The 19,303-nt window shown below is 48.2% G+C and overlaps 1 protein-coding gene and 1 long non-coding RNA gene across 5 annotated transcripts in view; one reads left to right on the forward strand and one right to left on the reverse strand.

The window, feature by feature from the left end:
• Window positions 1–557: 557 nt before the first annotated feature.
• Window positions 558–18,517, forward strand: LOC134479954 (uncharacterized). The gene is made up of 2 exons (XR_010053909.1): window positions 558–4,334; window positions 8,026–18,517. It is a non-coding gene; the product is annotated as an uncharacterized LOC134479954 (long non-coding RNA).
• Ttll8 (tubulin tyrosine ligase like 8) overlaps window positions 4,431–19,303 on the reverse strand; it is a 66,153-nt gene continuing 51,280 nt past the window's right edge. For all 4 annotated transcript variants that reach the window (XM_063264699.1, XM_063264697.1, XM_063264698.1 and 1 more), the window contains exon 14: window positions 4,431–4,700. In XM_063264699.1, the coding sequence (XP_063120769.1) occupies window positions 4,668–4,700 (33 nt within the window). In that variant the 3' untranslated portion in view covers window positions 4,431–4,667. The remainder of the gene's footprint in view (window positions 4,701–19,303) is intronic.

Here is a 19,303-nt window from a genome sequence, read left to right on the forward strand (position 1 = left end):
TATACAAGGCATCTTAAATCTTAAATGTCTAACAGTTATGAACACAGGCATAATATAGTGATATTCCTTTTTTTCGTGTTAGCAAGCATGTTAATCACTTAAATATTTAACCTAAACTCTTTTTTTTTTTTTTTGGTTCCTTTTTTCGGGAGCTGGGGACGGAACCCAGGGCCTTGCGCTTCCTAGGTAAGCGCTCTACCACTGAGCTAAATCCCCAGCCCCCCTAAACTCTCTTTTAAAAAGTAAAAGCAGGGGTTGGGGATTTAGCTCAGTGGTAGAGCGCTTGCCTAGGAAGCGCAAGGCCCTGGGTTCGGTCCCCAGCTCCGAAAAAAAAGAACCAAAAAAAAAAAAAAAAGTAAAAGCAGAGATGATTAATTGCCCCAGTTATAATATTATGGTATAATGTAACACAATATCTATCTAACTGGGCAGTGGTAGTGTGTGCCTTTCATCCCAGCACTCAGGAGGCAGAGGCAGGCAGCTCTCTTAGTTGGAGGCCAGCCTGGTCTACAGAGTGAGTTCCAGGGCAGCCAGAGCTACTCAGAGATAGCCATCTCTCAGAAAAACAAACAAAAACCAGGGGTTGGGGGTTGGGGTGGGAGAGAAAAATGAAAACAAAACAAAAAAAAAAAAACCAAAAAACCAAAACCCTCTGTAAACTCCAAGATGTCTTTGTAAGCCTTGGATCAGTTTTGTTGCTGTTGTTGGTTTGTTTTTTAAATGAGACTTTAAAAAAAAATTTAGAGTTGTATCTTACATTGGCTTGGCTAAGGCCTTGAACAACCTATTTTGTTTTTTAAAAGTTGCAGTAGTGGCTAAAAACATCCTTAAATATCCTTAAAATGTTTATACATACATACAAAACATACCTAAAAGCACAGGAGTAAACATCTCTGGGATAAGGAGTTTGACATCTCAGGGTGAATTAATGATTATGATAGAATCATATTGGAAGTTGGAGTAGTCATTTTTTTTAAATTAATTTATTCCCACAAGCAACAGGGACCACTTCATAGAACCAGGATCCAGACAAGGATCAACTAGAAACAATCGACCAGAAGTGTATAATTAGGTGTACCTTATCTTTTCAAAAAAAGATTTTAAAATTTAAATGTTAAAAATGCATGTTCATCCACTAAAGAGAGATCTGGGACCATTAGCCACCTCTCCTTGTGTCCCCAAGGTGGTCACATTGATTCAATGTCCCCTTTTGTCTCACTTTGTTACTTGAACTGGTATACTAGACAGGCGGGGTGGCTAAGCTGGCTCGGTCTGCCGGGGCAGCTGGGGCTAGGACTTCTCTTTTCCCTTGAAAATTTTAGTTTTACTATGAGCTAAAGAAGAGTTGGGCCAATGTAGCAGCTTCAGTTTACATGAGCACTTACCTAAAAGCCAATTTAGTACTGAGCTAATTGGGTGTTAAAGAAATAGGCACATGTAAATAGTGCACACATATGAACTTTTAAGAACCAAAATTCTGAATATTTCTGTCTGTTGGGATTCTCCCCTAGAATCCTCCCCGTGAACAGGAAATGACATAAAGGCTGAGCGTATGTGGATCTCTGAGAGGGCGAGAGCTGTGCCACCTCTGGATTCACCCTTTACCCAGCCCCTCAGAGTGACAGATCTTCATCCTGCCCCTAGCTTCTTGACATATAGGGAGGGGTACTAGTCCAGGGCCTAGGACTCAGTGGTTATTTAAAATAACAGTGCAGGCTGGTCCCTGAGGACTTCAGTGCCTTCCTCTGCGTGTGGCCTCTATGCCTTGTGTCTCCCAGCAGTCACAGCTCCCAGATGGCTTATCTACTCTGTGAAGATCAACTGGACATTTGTTCTGTGCTGCTAAGGAGTCAGGCTATATGACTAAACCTTTATAGAGACCAACCCCGCCTCCCTCCTAAGAGCTCATCTTCCAAGAGAGGCAGAGTCATTTGACAATCTAAGAACTCCGTGACTGTGTTTTTCCATGGCTCTCCTTGTATAACAGCGTGGGAAAACAACACCCGTGTCAGAAGTGTGAGGCTGAAAATTCACGGGGTGGCCCGGAGAGGTTTTGCAAGAAGGTGAGTCTGCATGAACCCTTTTTAGGTGGGTCAACGCCTACAAGGCTGGGGAACATCTACAGAGGTGGGGAGGAAACCTGACTGACATTCAGGGGGACCTTGTGCTAAACGCTGACTTACAAAGACTCCAACAGGGAACAGACCCGTCCTAGACTAAAGTGTACTCTCCCTAGTAGATGGAGACTTTAGGTTTCGGCTAGGTGCCAAGTCACATGGGAAAATAAGCATCAGGTCTGGCCGGGTGTGGTGGCACCACATTCCTTTATAGTCCCAGCACTCAGGGACTGGTCTACAAGGGAGTTCTAAGACAGTCAGGGCCACACAGAGAAACCCTGTCTCAAAAAATACAAGAAAAAAAATTACCTGTCTCACCTTTGGATCTGTGTAGCAGCAAGTACTAAGTCGGTTATATCTCTTACCCTGAAGGCCCTCTCAGCCCAAGGTCCTATGTCCAGCTTCTTCCTGGGCAGGACAGGGACTCCTTGCTCCCATCTCTGACCCTGGAGGCCACTGTACCATGTGAAGGGAACATAGAAGGCATGGAGAATACCTCAGTAATCTCAGGATGCTGGTCCTGGACATATCTCAGCCCTTGGTGGTTGTTCAACCAGCTTCCTAAGGGTGCAGGGCAGCAGGCCAGGGGAGGACATAGAAATTGGTGTCAGGAGGGACTCCAAGAAGCATGCTAAGTGGGGGGGCTCAGGCTTGTGGGACAGAAGCAGAGGCCACAGCTATGGCAGACTGTCTGGCCTCACCCACGTCTAAGGACTCTATCCTTCTACCAGACCAGCCGAGAGTGCCAGAGCCCATAGACCAGGCCTTTAATCATCTGGGCCAGACCAGCACTTGGTGGGTGGGAATCTCTGTGGTCACTGGTGGAACTATACAGGGCACTGTCGTTGAGACAAGAAAGCTGGGAGGGAGCAACCCTGTTTGCCTGTGGCCACAGTCCCAGACAGACAAAGTCCAATACACAGTCTCCATATGGAAATGTGGTTCTGCAGTGGGTGGGACTGAAGGAACTGGGAAGGCCAGCTCTGAAAGAGGGCCTTGCTATCCCAAGCCCTCCTGTAAGCTGTGTGGCTCAGGGGTTCCAGTGGAAAGTGCTGTGGCTTAGGTTGAGGTCTTATAATGATCTCATAGGCCGTTTCACAGGAGTGAAGAGAAAGGCAGAGAGCCCTGTGGGTCCACTCTTGTCAAGACTGTGTCCTTCATGGTTGGCTCAGACCAGTTGTATAAGCCAGTTGACATATCTGCCACTCGGAATAGATCATCCAAGTGCTGTGGAGGAGGAGCTGCAAGTGACCCTAAGTGAACCTTCTGAAACAAGGATGGGAGGGGGTGCTAAAGGACATCTCACTTCTGTCCCTTGCCACCCTATCTCCAGGTTAGGGACAAGGGGACAAGGGGACAAGGGGACAAGAGCTCTCTTCAGCTCATTTCCTGTTGTCCAAACAAAACGTCACTCCATATAGAAATGTAGAGAGAACAGAGTTTTATTCGGCTCATGGTTCTGGAGGTGGGAAAGTTTGAGAGAATGGGGGAGGGGGCAGGGCTAGCATCTAATGCTGGGTGTTGGTGTGCCTGATTGTCTGATGGCTTTGTGCTATGTCATAACGTGTGGAGGTATCACGTGTGGAGGTACCACGTGCAGACTGAACAAGTGTACCCGAGGGAACTTGCCCTTATAGCAAAGCCATACTCAAGACAACTTACTAGTCCATGAAAGGCTTAATCTGTGCACAAGGGCCTTGGCAGAGGTCTCCTCTCTCGGTACTGCTGTACCGGGGATCAAGTTTCCTGGACATGAACATTTGGGGTACACATTCACACAATAGCAAACCTCCAGTGGCCCCAAGACCTGGCTCTGCTCACTGGCAGGACCCCTCAGCCTGGGCATTTGCCAGCAGCAGGGCACCCCAGCCTGAGTGCAGGGAGGATTTGGGGCTTTTCTTATGCCTGGGTGTCCATGGATTGTCTGAATTTGGAACACCAGAGGGTTCCAAAACTGTTCTGTAATAGAATCCGAGGGATCTGCCCCAAAGGTGGGCATCCTGTTCATATCCCCTTGTCTAGTACCCACACTTGAGTACAAAGCATGGGGACCCGCACAGCCAGACTTGTGGAACAAATGAATGAGGTCCTGCTAGGGACTTCCACGTGGGAGACACCCAGCAGCAAAAGGGGACCCTCAGAGAGGAGACTGTCGTTGAGTGCCAGAATAGGGTCTCTCCGCCGTCTTTTTGGGCAAGAGTCACCGTGGGATTAGAGGTAACGGGCTTATGTCTGCTCAGGGACTGAGAAGGACTGGGTGTGGGCACAGGAGAGGGTGAGGCTCCACAAGAAATACCATAGTGGCAACCGCAATTTCTGTAAAATAGCTCTGTATACAAGGTCCTTCGTCTATGTGTCGGTTCCCGCAGAGACGCCATGATCTGGGGGCGTCTCGGTCCGGTCTTCGTCCTCATCCTGGTCCTCGTCCTGGGCTCTCCTCCAGCTGCCTGGCCGCTCATCGCCCCAGCAGCAGCAGAAGGCGCCCTGCGGTATCAAGGCGCAGGGAGAGGCTTGCAGGGCCAGGGCCGGGCGGGCGGAAGCCACAGCAAACTAGGCACGGCGCTTGGAGGTCACACGGAAGCCCTGCGAGGAAAGGGGTGCTGAGACCCGCCCCGCTGGCCCAATGGGGAGCAACCCCCTGCCCCGTGCCTTCCCACTGCTGTTCCCACTTACTTACTGCCCCAACCCACTGTTTCCCCCTGCTCCAGGTCCACTGCCCAAACCCATCACCTTGTTCTCATTCCCCTAATCCACTAATGTGTCTGTCCACTGCCCTATCCCACTGTTCACACTGCTCGGTCGCCATCTACCGCCTCATTCCTGCTCTGCCCACGGCCTCGCCTCCACAGCACAACCCCACGACCTCCTCCCGAACTATTGGTCATTATCCCTCCTGCCACTCACTGCTCCATCACTATCCCAACCCTACACTGACCCGCCCTAGAGCTCCTCCTACTCTCCCATAGCCACTGTTTTCCACCGTTGGGCTGCCTGCAGTACCATTTCTCCGTCCCTATCTCTCCACCCCACTCGTTCTAAACTGTGCTAACAGTAGAGAACTGTCTCCTACGCCAATCCTTTTCTGCCCTGGTGCGTGTGAACTCTAGGACCACCGGTTGATTGCCTACACTCGTCGCATCCTGAGACCACACCCATTATACCATTAAACCACGCCCACCAGCCCAACCGTCAGACTCCTCTTGGTCCTTGAGATGAAGATTCTATGGGGAGAGTGTAAAAAGGCACACTCACTTCACACCTTCACTTCCCACAGAACGAAAGCCCAGTACCAGCCGGCTCCCAACCGTACTCACTTCATGGATGCCGCCCCATCTTTACTAGCTTCATAAAGCCCAGTCAAGTAGGGACTAAGGCGTGTGTGTGTGTGTGTGTGTGTGTGTGTGTGTGTGTGTGTGTGTGTGTGTGTGTGTAGGGGTTGGGGGTGCGTAATCTGGAGTAAAGACCACAGGGCTGGGAATGACTCCATTTTGTCCCTGCCTCCCATTGAACAAGACCAAGGCGTTGACGGTCCCAGCTGGGAGGAGTGGGTAGCTGAGCCCTGTGCTACACTGTAAGGCTTGAAACAGAACCAGAGGCACCATTCCAACTTGGGTAGGAAGCTAGACACCACCCCCAGGGTTCTATCTGAGAAACCAAGGCAGCAGGGCGTCAGAGGGCTGGATGGAGCTAGGGCTCAGAGTTCAAGAGGACTGCAACCTCTTCTCATCTCCAAAAGGCTTGCCCTCCAGAGAAGATTCCCATTGGCCCTGGAACTGGCCTGTCCCTTCAAGTCTTTCTTCCAGATCTTTGCCTACCTACTGCCTTCTTGGAGGTGGTGCCCAGGGGAGACCCAGTGTCCAGGCTGTTCCAGGACACTTGAACAGAACACTTGAAACCCCAGACATTTCTGCCCTAGGTAGACATGAATGCTGAGTCCTGATATGACCAAGATGGAGATGGGCACAGGGGACTGAGAGAGAGGAGAGGAAGCAAGGGTAACCCAACAGTTGTTATTCTGCAGCTGTTCAGTTGGGGTTGACTTGGGTCAAGTCCCTTCCCCATGTGCGGCCCAAGCCATTGACCTTTGGATGCCAGGCCAGGAGGTGACCAGGAAGAAAGCCAAGGGTGGCTTCTCAGTGCCAGGAGCTTAAGTGTGTGTCCTCTGAGACAGGGTCAGGAAATGAGAACAGGCTAGCTAGCTCCAAGCCAAGGAGTCATGGCAGGACAAATTGCCTTTAGCCACCCAGGGGGCCTAGGCCTTCTAAGGGAGGATGTGTGGACCAGACAGGACCCTGGTAGAGGCTAGGAAGCCATACTTAAGGAGGATGTCTCTGGTCTTAGGGAGGCATCCATGTAAGTGGCCTCCAAGCTAAACAAGTGTGGGGCAGAAGATAGGAGAAACAGTGCTGTAAAGTCACAGGGAGCTGACAGAGCAGAAAGCAAGGACGGCCATACAGGCAGAAAGGGCAAGAGGAGAGAGACCCTGAGGTCTCAGTTCTGAGGCTTTGCCAAAGGACGCCAGCTGCAAGGAGACAAAATTATCCTCTGGAGTAAAGAGATCGCTGCCCCCAGTAAGACAGAAACCACAAAGGGTTTCTCCGCCCTGTTTCACCCACCCTTGCCCTTGATCCTGGGAAGAACTGAAGGAGAGATCCTTAGAAAAAGGGAATGCCAAGTCAACCTGTCTGCGGATTTGCAAGACAAAGTCTTATCTGGCTGCTGGATAAGTAGAGACGCCCGAGGTGGCTCTGTTATGAGTGGAGCAGACTTTGTTCTACGAAAAGTGAACCCTCATCCAGGAAGGAATGCAAACGAGCTCTACTAATAATTTGATAAAGAAAACAGTTCACGGTAAAATACGAGCAAGTTCAAGTAGAGACTGCCGAAAGAACAAGCCGGGTAAGACCATTAGGATCACTAGACAATTAGACACAAAACGTGAGCCCCGTAATTCCAAATGCAATGTTGAAAGCATGAGACAAAATAAACTATGAAGATGACCACAGGGTAGGAGTGTGTGTGTGTGTGTGTGTGTGAAACAGGTGTGGGCGTGCATGTGCGTGGTCAGGTATGGAGCATGTGCATGTCACTGGCTAAGTCCTTTTTCATTAAGCTACTACCCAACCAACAACCCACAGGTATTAGCAGTGTATAATTGAAGCACAAGTCTTAGTAGTACTCTTGACGTGGTTTCCTATACTATATCCTAGGCTGTCCTTTCTGCAAAGCTCAAGGCCACTGAATTTCTACTCCTCCTGCCTCAATCTCCCGGAGTTGCCAGAGACTGAGCCTAGCACTGCGTGCAAACTGGGCAAGAACTACCAATTAAGTGACACTCCAGGCCCCAAAGGCAGAATTTCTAAAGAGTGGATATTACAATGGCAGGAATTAACAGAAAGGGAAACAAAGAATCATTCAAAAGGCAACACAGAAGCCAGGCAGCTCAAACAATGGAGAAGGGGACCGTGTGCAGCCACTGGGAAGGTTTAGCAAGGGCCAGCCAGAAGCTCAGGTGATAGAGAGAGAGAGGGACAAGATTTCAAGAGGTGTCTAATCAGCCAGTGTTGACAGTGTAGTTAGTATTGGTTGTTTGTTTTTGACACAGGCTCTCACTTCCGGAGCTCTGGCTCGACTGGAACTCACAGAGCTTCAATCTGCTTCTGTTCTGTTTGTGAGTGCTGGGATTAAGGCATGTGCCACCACAACCTGGCTCAGTGCACAGTTTATAGAAGCCCAAACAACCCAGGATGAATGAATAAGCCACACCCTTGGATGACTGGAAGGGTGACAGCTTACCATAGGAAGGGATGATGACAGTGTTGTTGATTTCTTTCTTTCTTCTCTTTCTTTCTTTTCTTTCTTCCTCTCTTTCTTTCCTTCTTTCTTTCTTTTTTTTACTTTTATTTAGCATGCACACATATGGGCACAAGTGTCACGGCACATGTGTGGACGTCAGAGGACAACTCGAAGCCAGTGTTCTCCTACTGTGTAGTTTCTAGCGACTAGAACTCAGGTCATCGCAACTGATGGCAGGCACCTTTACTCACTGAACCATCCTGGCCACCCTGCAAATGCTGGCTTTCTGAAAGGAGGCAGAGCTCTTGTAGGTACAGTGTCCCGAGGACGGGCTGAGAGCAGGTGGCTGTTGCCTGTCTGTGTGGTACAGGTAAGAGACACAACTGGAGACCATTTAGTCACCTGATCATACCAGAACCTCACTGGGCGATGCCGCTTGGGTCAAATAAAAACATTCTGCCCTGAAAGTCTGAGACACATGGGCCCACACAGAAGGCAAGAGGGACAGAGGCAGGCGCATTTGGAAACAGACTGGATAATGACGACACTGTCACTGTAGTGTAAGAGGCATTGCAAGGCGGAGTTGTAACTTGGCCCTTAGTAGTTTGCTTAGCAGGCATGATGTTGTGGGATCCATCCTAGCACCCCCCTACCTAAATGCTAGTCAACTGACAAGAGCAAAATTTCTACCAGAGGAACTCCTATATACCTCAAGGCTGTTAGGCTACCTGGGTAGGAGGCAAAAGCACAACTTTTCTTGCTTTGGAATTTGGTAAGTAGGATTTTCAGGGACCTCTAAAACACCAGTAACAGACTCAAAAACCAGGAGAGGAAACACTGGAATGAAAAAGTAGAGAGGTCTGGAGATGTGGCTCCATCGTCAGAGTGCTTGCCTGGCTAGCACAAAACCCCGAGTCTAATCTGCCCCACCCCCTCCACTTTGCAGAAACTGGATGTGGTTTTGCACGCCTACAGTCCTAACGCTCCAGTAGATAAAGGGATCAGAAGTTGAAGGTTATCCTCTCTGTATAGAGTTTGAGTCCAGTCTAAGATACACAGGGCCTCCTGTCAAAGAAAGAGACTGAGGGCAGGTGAATGTTGGGAAATAGGTAAGATCAGTGTTAGATGTTGTGGCCATCGGCCCCAGTGGCTCTAGTGACCCCTCTTGGCCCCCGAGCACATGCGTGCTCTCCTTCCACACAGCTTCAGGATAGACACAGGGGGAAATGAATATGGTTGGTATTGTGGCGTGGTATCCCAACAGGCCACAGCACCCAAGCATCTCTGTGCTTTCACGGCCTACGTCAGGAGGCGGATCAAGTCAGCATGTGTTGTTTGAGGCTACCCTGTCCTGAAGCTGTGTTTTCTTCAGCACTGGCTTTCCACAGAGCTCAGTTGGATATGAAAGGTAAAGGTTGAATGCACAGGTTGAAATATGCTGCAAATGTTGGATTTATTTCACACAGAGAAATGTCTAAGGCAGCAGTTCTCAACCTGTGGGTCAAGATTTCTACAGGGAAATCACAGAGCAGATATTTTGCATATCAGGCATTTCAATTATGGTTCACCACAGTGGCAAAATTAGTCAGGAAGTAGCAACAAAGTCCTTTTATGGTTGGGGGTCATATAACGTGAGGAACTGTGTTAAAAGGTCGGAGCATTGGAAGGCTGAGAACACTGGTGTAAGCCATGAGATTAGAGAGACAGAAGAAAAAGTCTAGTCAAAGTAGGTTTATGACTAGCAGATATAAGGTGGGAATGAACAAGCTTGTTGGAAGAAACTAGCATATCCCCAGAGAAGCTGATCATGTTTAGCAAATGACAGAGCAAGGTGACAGAAAGAACCACATTTCTGAAATGTCATAGACAAATCTGACCTTACAATGCTCAGCCGTCGAGGACTTTCATGTTATTTGCTCTCAGTGGGATATTTACAAAAGTTAATCAATTCAGTACAAAGGTTATAGAGTAAAGTCACACAGGCAATTGGTTTCTGGTCACTAATAAGTCAGCTTAAAGGAAGTGAAGCCCCATACTGATGCATTTTTCAGGAGGAGAACAGAGTCCAAAGATAGGGTCTTCGTTAGCTTGGTCAACTTGACACAGCCTAGAGTCATTTGTGAGGACTGCCTAGATCAGATTGGACTGTGAGTATGTCTGTAGGACATCATCTTCATTATTAATTGGTGAAGGGGGGTGAGCCACCCACAGTGGGCAGTGCTATTCCTTATGCAAGTGGTTGGTCTACATAAGAAAGCTAGTTAAGCATGAGCTGAAGAGAGAAAGCAAGCAGTATTCTTTCATGGTTTCTGCTTCAAGTTCTTGTCCTGACTTTCTCCAGTGATGGACTATGGCCTGAAAGTGTAAGCCAAATAAACCCTTCCCCCCTGAACTTGCTTTTGATCGGTTTTTGTTTGTTTTGTTTTGTTTTGCTTTTTTGTCACAGCAAGATCAAAGAAACCACTGTAATGAAAGTTAGAAATGGTTGGGTTAATAGTACCCCAAACCACTGCGTTATTTTTTTTTTCAGATACAATTAAATTAGACAGGGTTAGGTAAGCTGATCAAGAAGGGGTATGGGATGGAAAACATAATAAATATTAGGGAAGGATAACGGACAGCCATGGCAAGATGAATGCAGGACAAACTCAGACATGCTCGTAGCTAAGACAAAAGCCAACTCCCAGCGGTATGAATAACTAAACAGCCCATGTGCCCCACAGCCAATACTATGCTTGAAAGTTGTCAGAGTAAAAGTGGAGTTGTGTGAAACTACAATAAGGAAGGAAGGAAGGAAGGAAGGAAAGGAAGGAAAGGAGAGAGCAAGCGAGCCAGGATACTGTGAAGAAGGGGTCCTTGCACACGGCACCATCTTAGGAGACTGCTGGTACCATGGGCTGGGAGAGAGGGCCCTGGGATTCTTCTCAGAAAACCTTACAGCTCTTTAGTTTCTCAACTGACACTACCCATGACTGGTCCTGACACAACTTCTCACTTTTCTTTGGAACTCTTTGTCTCCTCTGACCTCCCTGGTGCAGTTCATCACAGCATGCGTTCTCTGCAACACTCCCTCCAGGCAGTATCTATGCAGAGACCTCCTCGTTATTCGGGGAGGCTCACAGTGGCTATCTGCCCACTCTTAGGAGCAATGCACAAAGGTGATACCACCGAGAAAGGAGGACAAGCTGCAGGTGACATGGTGGTTAGAGATCCAAAGACATTTAGAAAGTAACCAGAACTAGGAAATGGACTCACCCACCACTTGGGGACCCTGGTGCCAATGTACTCAACCAACTGTACTTTCTATGTTAAAGTCACAAACACCAGGAAGTGAAATTCCAAATATCATTTTTTAAAGCATCAAAATTTATTTATAAAATGTATTTAGAAAAGTATCAATATATGTCAATAAGTAAAAACAAATCAGGATTTCAAATGAAGCCTATAATGTGTAACATTTTCTGGACTTTAATGCTAAGTGCTGATTAGGAACTACGCAGCTATAGTTACTAAGTGTCCTGAGCAGGGACAAATAACATCAGGAATGATAAATCCATAGAGGCTTGGTGATGTCTCACTTGTTTTTATTTTCATTTGTTACACAGCATATACATACTGTTACATTGTGAGCTGTACCATTGTCTTAAAAGTTCCTTGGTATTTTTGATCAGTAACTCACTCTCAGCGGCTAATACTATATACCTAAAACAAAGTAACGAATACTTAAGTAATGCCAAGATATAGCGCAACAGAGTAGACATTTCCATTGTGGGGTGTCAGTTCTCCCTAAAGGGATCTACAGGTTTGATACAGTATCAATAAAATCTCTAAGGCCCTTTTGAAATTGACAAGCTGATCTTGGACTTTACATGAGAATTCAAAACTCACTGAAAAAGTTGAGAAACTTATACAAGATCTGTTTATAGCTAATAAAAATGAAGGCGATGTGGAATTGGCATAAAGTTAGTAAACAGACTGAGCAGCAGGACAGATGAAATTCAGGGCCCATTCAAGAAGTTTGTTTGTTTTCAGTTTTGTTTCTCTTTTGAGACAGGGTTTACTTTGTATCCCAGGCTGGCCTCAAAATCTCAGCAACCCTCCTGCCCAGCCTCCCCCAAGTGCTGGGATTACAGGCATCCACTATCACGCCCAGTTAAGACTGTACCTTGTGTGTGTGTGTGTGTGTGTGTGTGTGTGTGTGTGTGTGTGTGTGTGTGTATACAGGTGTCTTTGTAGGCAAGAGGACAGAGGTTGATGTTGGATTTCTTTTTCTATCTATTGCACCGTTTTTATTTTATTTTGAGACCGGTTTGGTTTTTTTTTTTTTCCTCCATTTCTGCCAGAGTGTCTGGCCAGTGAGCTCTGGGGAGCCTTCTGTCTTTGCTGCCCTTGTTACTGAGGTTACAGGCATGGTGTGCCATGGGACCTGGCCCTTATCTAGTGCTGGACATCTGAGCTCATAACCTTATGCTCATACAACAAGCACTTTATGCACTGAACCATCTCCCTACCAGCCCCCAACCCCTTTTTCATGACAGGGCCTAGGCGACTCTGAAACACCTTTACTTCCCAAGTGCTAGGATTACAGGTATGCATCGCCACTTCTGCAGAGACTACTCTCGACACAGATGCCGCAGGCCTCTGAAGGGAGGCTCCTTTTTTTTTTCTTTTTTTCTTTTTTCTTTTTTTTTTTTTGGAGCTGGGGACCGAACCCAGGGCCTTGCGCTCGCTAGGCAAGCGCCCTACCACTGAGCTAAATCCCCAACCCCGGATTTTTTTTATAGTAGTGCTGAAGCATCTGGATACCAGAGAACAAATGAGTCCAAACCCTGAACTGTACACAGACCCATTCCCAGTGAGTCAACAAGCTACAGTGTGCAAGCCAACGCCAAAGGCTTCGAGAAAGAGGCACAGGAGAGTTCTCCTGTTTTTAGAAGGGACACCAAAGTACTAGCCACACCAGGAGAAACTTGCAGACAAATGGATAATACATTCCTTCATCACAAAGATGATGTATAGTACATACGATGTATATGGTAGGAAAGCTTCTACCACAGGTCAGATTTCCAATACAGGAAGGAAGGAAGGAAGGAAGAAAGGAAGAAAAGAAGAAAGGAAGGAAGGAAGAGACATTACTAAGCAGAGGTTCCAGGCAAACCATTGGGAGGACAGTTGCCAGCTCATTTATCTGCCAAGTGAACACACAGAATGTATAAAAAAACACTATAGAGCCAAAAGGCAAAAGGCAAACAACGCAACTTAAAGATGGAGAAAAGACTTAAGTGAAAGCTACACTGAGCGGGGCTACTCATCTGGGGTGACAGGTACTTTGACTGACAACTTACCAGGTGAGAGCCCTCAGTGGTGAAGCACACCTCTGTTGTGTTTGGGATGACATCGCCAGAGACAGAGCATGAGCACTCAGACCTATCAAAGGATTCAATCCATTCCCGGAGTCAAACCCAGTTCTTTTTGGGCTGGCTGCAAAGCCCAGTGCTAGGACTAGAGGCGTGTGCCGTCCCGCTCTTGGTTTATGCACCCAAGGGATCCTGTATAAGTGAGGCGATCACTCTACCAGCCCAGAGTTAAAGGTAAGTAGATTATATTGAGAAATGGAGCTATGGAAGGTGGGGCTTGGCTGGAGGAAGTAGGTCAATGGAAGCTCGTCTTCAAGGGCTTTGCTTGCCCTGCTCTTCCTGTAAGGGATCTATTTTGTTTTCTGTGTTAGCGAAGTTAGCGTTTCTGCTCCGTACATAGTCTCTGCCGGGATGGACTGATGGTCTTAGGCCTGAGCTAAACTCGGGAACTCTTTCCTTTGAGCTGTTTACATCAGGAGTTTGGTAGGGGGATGCAAATGCTCTAACACGTCAGGAAGCATGAAGTACAACCACAATGAAAAATATCAGTACGAATCAATCAGAAGACAAAACCCATCACACCCCTCAAGGCTAAGAGTTGCAGGTGTAAAAGGTTGCAGCCACTTTGTGCAAACTGTGGGTTTCTACAAAAGTAAAATATAAGCCTTACTTGTGAGCCTGAATACTTGAATAAGAAGCGAATGCATAGGTCACATGAAGAGTCCTAGAGGGATGGTAAGACCAGCATAGCTTCCACCAATAGCAGGCTAGAGAAACTGTAGACCTAGTCACTGAAACAAGATCTGCTCAGCTGTGAAGATGAGCCCGTGACCTGGACAGGAGATATCCCAGCGTGCATCAGCGTGAGGCTAGACAGCCATGCTTGGCTATGTGACTTCTCCCTTTAAAGGTGAGAGACAATCAAAAGCCATCTATGGTGACTTAAGCTAAATGGCAGCCATCTCCCAGACATGAGGAACAAGAAAAAGTGTTCCTTATGCTGATCCTGGCCATGATGTGCGAGAACCCATCAATTTCTGTAGAGATCCGTTTTTGCCATGAGCTTTCATAGTCATGATGAAAAGAAAGCCATCTCCTAGGCATCAGAGAGCACCAGCTGCCTCAGAAAAGATCTTATGAAAGGCATGCTAGGCCTCTGCTTCAGAACAATGAATCATCTCAAGGTGATCCGTAGGCTCAAGACTCTGGTAGTCAAAACCCCAGCAAAGTATTGTTTCAACTCCACAAGCCGACTGTGAAAAGCCTCTGGAAACATGAAGGATCAGGAGTAGCTGCTTATGTGATTTGGTTCCTCACCCAACAGCTGGAAAGGCCAGGCAACTCACTGTCTCCCAGGGCACCTTGTGAGGGTCTAAATCTACTGGCTTGGTTGGTTCTCAAGGGGCAAACGTGCCTGGTTGGTACCAGTCAAAGGAAGAGGGATCATGTAGGGTGCTGAACCCCATCACTCACATGAAAAAAATGATTCCTAGATGTGTGCTAGCTTTGAAATGACAGGTGGTGAGGAACCCCAAAGCTAGAGAGAGGGGACCTTGGTGAGGTGTGCAGTGCCCCCGTGCTGACTACAAGGGTTTGAGGCAGGATTGCTGTGGATTCGGCTGACATATTTGAAGAAGGGGTTAAGAAAACTGGCCCCATCCATAGGAGAGTGGGGCAGCCCAGCTCTCTGTCTGGTGCCTGGTGAAGACAAGCACCGAGGACTGGTAGGCAGTGACAGTCTCACAGGAGCTGGGCATGGAGCTCTGGAGCGCAGGTGCCTTTGCGGAGAGCTTCATGGCTGGGAAACAGCATGTGTCCGAAGGCCTTTGCTGTCTTGGCTGGACCATTAGCTTCAGTGGGCACAAGGCTCCAGATGAGCAGAGTTTATCCAGTCCTTGGCTCAAGGGGACATCTGGGGAGACGACAGGGTCCAGTGGCTAAGCAGTGAAGCCACGATGATATCTGTGACTGTGCTCCTTTAATGCTGGGAGGGGCCCAGGGACCATCACGAGTCTGAACTCCATCTGAGACTTCAGAAGAAAGAGGCAAACATTGTGGGACACAGCACCACAAGAGGCAAATGGCCACAGGCTTCAGCAACAAAAATGCTAGGCTAGAAAAATGAAAGCACACGGAGGGGATGTGCCTCAGTTCAGGAATAGACATGATGTGTGTGCTGGGGAGAGTGTAGGCAGGGTGTATGATGTATGTTCATGCAGATAACCTGTACAGGCAAGGAGAGACCATTTTGGGGTCGTCTGAACTCCTAGATGAAAAAACTCCTCTAGGAACCCCAAATGTCTGACTGCTTTTCTCTTGGCTATTTCCCAGCGTCCTCTTGGCCTTAGGCAATTTTGAAGCAGGAGGCAATATTTTCCTTTGGGATAAAATGCAGGCTGTTTATTGCTACTGAAAGCGAGTCCCCTGCCTCCAGAGCTGACACAGACCTACTGTACCATGCTATACCTGCTGAGTGAGTCACAAACATCCTTCCTCTGTAACCCAGGGAATATGTCTTCTGCTGCTATCTGCTAGGTGAGAAATATGGATAGAGAAATGGCAGTCCTGCTGTTGTGGGAGTGAAGGACCAGGGAATTCTCACCACTGGCCCCTTAGTGAGAGAAGTTCCCCAGTGCTCTAGTCAGCAGAAGTGAGCTTGTGTTCAGATCTGTGCAGCAGCAAGTATGACGAACACAGACCTTGGCCAGGCTGGGTCTGTGGCTCAATCCTTTTCTGCAATTCATGGCATTAATCAGCTGCTATATTATAGAGGTGGGATTTGAACCTGTAAGGTTTCTCACGGGAGTCCAACCTCTTAACCACTATACCATAGTGCCTTTTTCACCCCTCAATCCTTTTCTGAGGGATGACGTCACTACACTCTGACTGAAAGGCAATGGCTATGACTGGGTCTGGGCCTGGGCCAAGCAGGCCAGAGGCTGAGACAAATGATTACAGGAGCCAAGACTTGCTGATTGGCTTGGAGCTTTGCGTGGATGAAAACTGTATGGGTATTCGTTGGAGCTGGGAGCAATGGATTCAGAATTTCCTAAGTATATGCCATAGTCCACTGGGGCAGTGAGAGCCCCAGAACTTAGAATTGCAAAACAGAGCTGGGTGACTCATGCTGGCCCAGAACTGAGGGGCCTGGCTTTTGCCGCAACTTCCCTATGGGGGTGCAGGCAGGAGTTCCTCACTGGGAGTCTCTCATCCCAGGTGTCAGCCTCACATTTAGGGTTGCTACTTTCTGAGAGGGAACTCTGGGACCCGAAGACCGCCCCTCAGCTTGTTTCCCTGTCATTGGGCTCAGTAGGAGAAACTATTCAGGGTTAGTCTTCGAGGCTTAGGTGCTGGGTCCCCCGGGAATTCCTTTTACATACTAAGGCAGCCACCAAATAAGCCACCCTTGTTGGAGGTTCGATTTCCAGCCTCATCTACAACGAGGTTGCTACAATGTCTTCACTCTGGGGTCAATTCTGACAGTGGCCAGTAGGAGGCGCTGCCAACAGGAGTGCATAGTCAAGAACACGTAGGGCTGGCTCTAGAGCTATTTGGGTAGTTACCCATTTGAGAGACTATGCCCACGTCCTGCCTGTCCCAGAGCACAGGTTCAAAGTGCCTTTGCCTGGCCGCCTCCTAGATGGGCTGCTCCACTTGGGTCTGACAGGTTAGTTGAGTGTCCTCACCTCAGATCTGGCCACTGGCAGTGACTGTGCTATGGTTCCAGTAGCTCTGGCAGGCTCCACATGTTCACATGACCCTTGTTACATCTTTACCAACCTAAAGACTGCTATGTGGAGGGGCTACGGCTGGTCATGTCGTAACCCAGGCAGAAGCTCACGGGGAAACAGGCTCTCTGCTGGGTCCAATTGGCACTAACCAGGCTTTCGGGAGGCCTGCCAACCCAAGGGTCACCACCCTATCAGACCACTGGCCCAGACAGGATTGTCACCTCTCAGCACGGCCTGGAACTCAGTAGGGGCCTCAGTTTAAAAAGACACAGTAGCCCATGGATGTAAGTCTCCTGCTGAATTCCTTGCACAGAGGGCGGCCAGTACGCCCTGACATTACCTCAATCTCTGTGGTATGCTGAGGACACGGAGGTCGGGCATCTCTCAGGGTGACTGAGGGACGCTCCACTGTGGGTGCACTCTGATCAGGAGACACCCTGGCTGCAGAACTGTAGTTTCTGTCTGGACCTCTGTGCTAAAACTGACCTGAGTCGCATCCAGCCTTGCTCACCATAGCAAGCATCGAATAAAGGCAGTTATTTTAGGCTTTTGGGAGGCCACACGTGGACTCCTCCGTTACACATTTTGTTTTGTTTTGTTTCCAACCCTTTGAAAACATAAAAAACATTCTTAGTCGACAGAGCACACAAAAACAGCCCTTGGGCATAGTTCGATTGTCTGAACTGGTCAGTAGTTGATGTCTTCAAGGGCACTCAAGGCTCCCAGCCACCCTTGGGGTTCCCAGCATTTGTTTGGTGCTGGGATAGTTTCCTCAGGGGCTGGTGCCACCTCACCCACCTTCTCCAGGTGAGCTCTCAACAGGGAGTCTCAGTGAACTACCCTCGGCACCCCGGTGCTCTGACTGACTGACATCGTCCTGCAGTGTGAAGCCAGCTCCACACACTCAGTCCCTCACACGGAAGCTGCCAGTGGGTGGCTGAAGAGGAGGCTGGTTTTGTAGCTGTGACTGCAGTGACCGCCAGAGCCTTAGAGACATGGAGGGGATTGGTTCCGCTCCTTTTCCTGCAGAGGCAGTGCCAGAGTGGAAAAATGGTGGAGGTGGTAATGTCCTCGGGTGGGTTCCAGGAGGAAGAGTCAGATAAGAGTAGCCTGCACCTGAAGCCCAGCTCAGTCTTCCCCGAGAGGACCAGAAGAGGTCCAGCTGGACTGTGAGAAACCATGTTTGGAAGCCACTGTCTTGGCGTGGGTCTTTGTGGAGAATTATCACCTAAGAAACCTGGCTAATAAAATAGATGGGAAAGCAGACTTCCATTACAGAGCCATAACCCTACACTCAAAGCTATCAGCATTATTGCAGCATGGAACACTGACACATATATGCTTGGCACACATGGCAGCTATGTCCCCGAGTTAGCGGAATATCTCACTAGAAAAGGTAATGGGTTCGGTCCCCAGCTCCAAAAAACAGAACCAAAAAAAAAGAAAAGAAAAGAAAAGGTAATGGGTGTTTATTCTATACACAGACACTCGAAGATGGGTGGAGAACAGGAGCCAAGTGTGAAAAGAGAAACAATGTAATGTTTTAGAAGAAACAGAAGGATTTCACAATTTGGGATTATATGAGCAATGCCCACAGTGAAGAACTGCTAATTATAAGAAAAGCAGATATGGAAATGTATTGAAATGAATAATTCCTGTGCATTGAAACATTAAGGCAGGGAAATGGGTCCATTGATAAAGTCCTCTGGTGAGGACCTAAGTTCAGCTCCCAAGAACAACATCTTCTCCCCTCAGTCCCCAAACTAGGTCAAAGGCCAGACTTAGCCTCAAGTGCCTGCAACCTTAAAGTGGTGTTCGGAGTGAGGTAGGGGGAGAGAGAGAGAAAGAGAGGAAAAGAGAGAGAGAGAGAGAGAAAGAGAGAGAGAGAGACGCTCTCTAGAGCTCCTTGGCCAGCCAACTAGCAATCAGTGAGCACTGTGTTCAAAGAGATACCTGGCCTCAAAAAATAGGATAGAAGAAGACATCCAAGGTCAACCTATGGCCTCTATATCCATATGTGTTTATACACACCCACATGTGCATCTCCATACACACACACACACACACACACACACACACACACACACACACACACAAAAGGAAGTGGGGGGACCCAGGACATTAAAACAGCAAAAGACCAATCATGGGAGATGCATCTACCAGACAACTTGTGTCCAGAACATGTAAAGAACTCTTATGAATCAACAAGACGAAGTTAGCATAAAATGCGTCCAAACAGGGGCTGGGGACTTAGCTCAGTGGTAGAGCGCTTACCTAGGAAGCGCAAGGCCCTGGGTTCGGT

Source organism: Rattus norvegicus, chromosome 7 (genome assembly GCF_036323735.1).
Source record: "Rattus norvegicus strain BN/NHsdMcwi chromosome 7, GRCr8, whole genome shotgun sequence".
In the NCBI taxonomy this organism is placed as follows: Eukaryota; Metazoa; Chordata; class Mammalia; order Rodentia; family Muridae; genus Rattus; species Rattus norvegicus.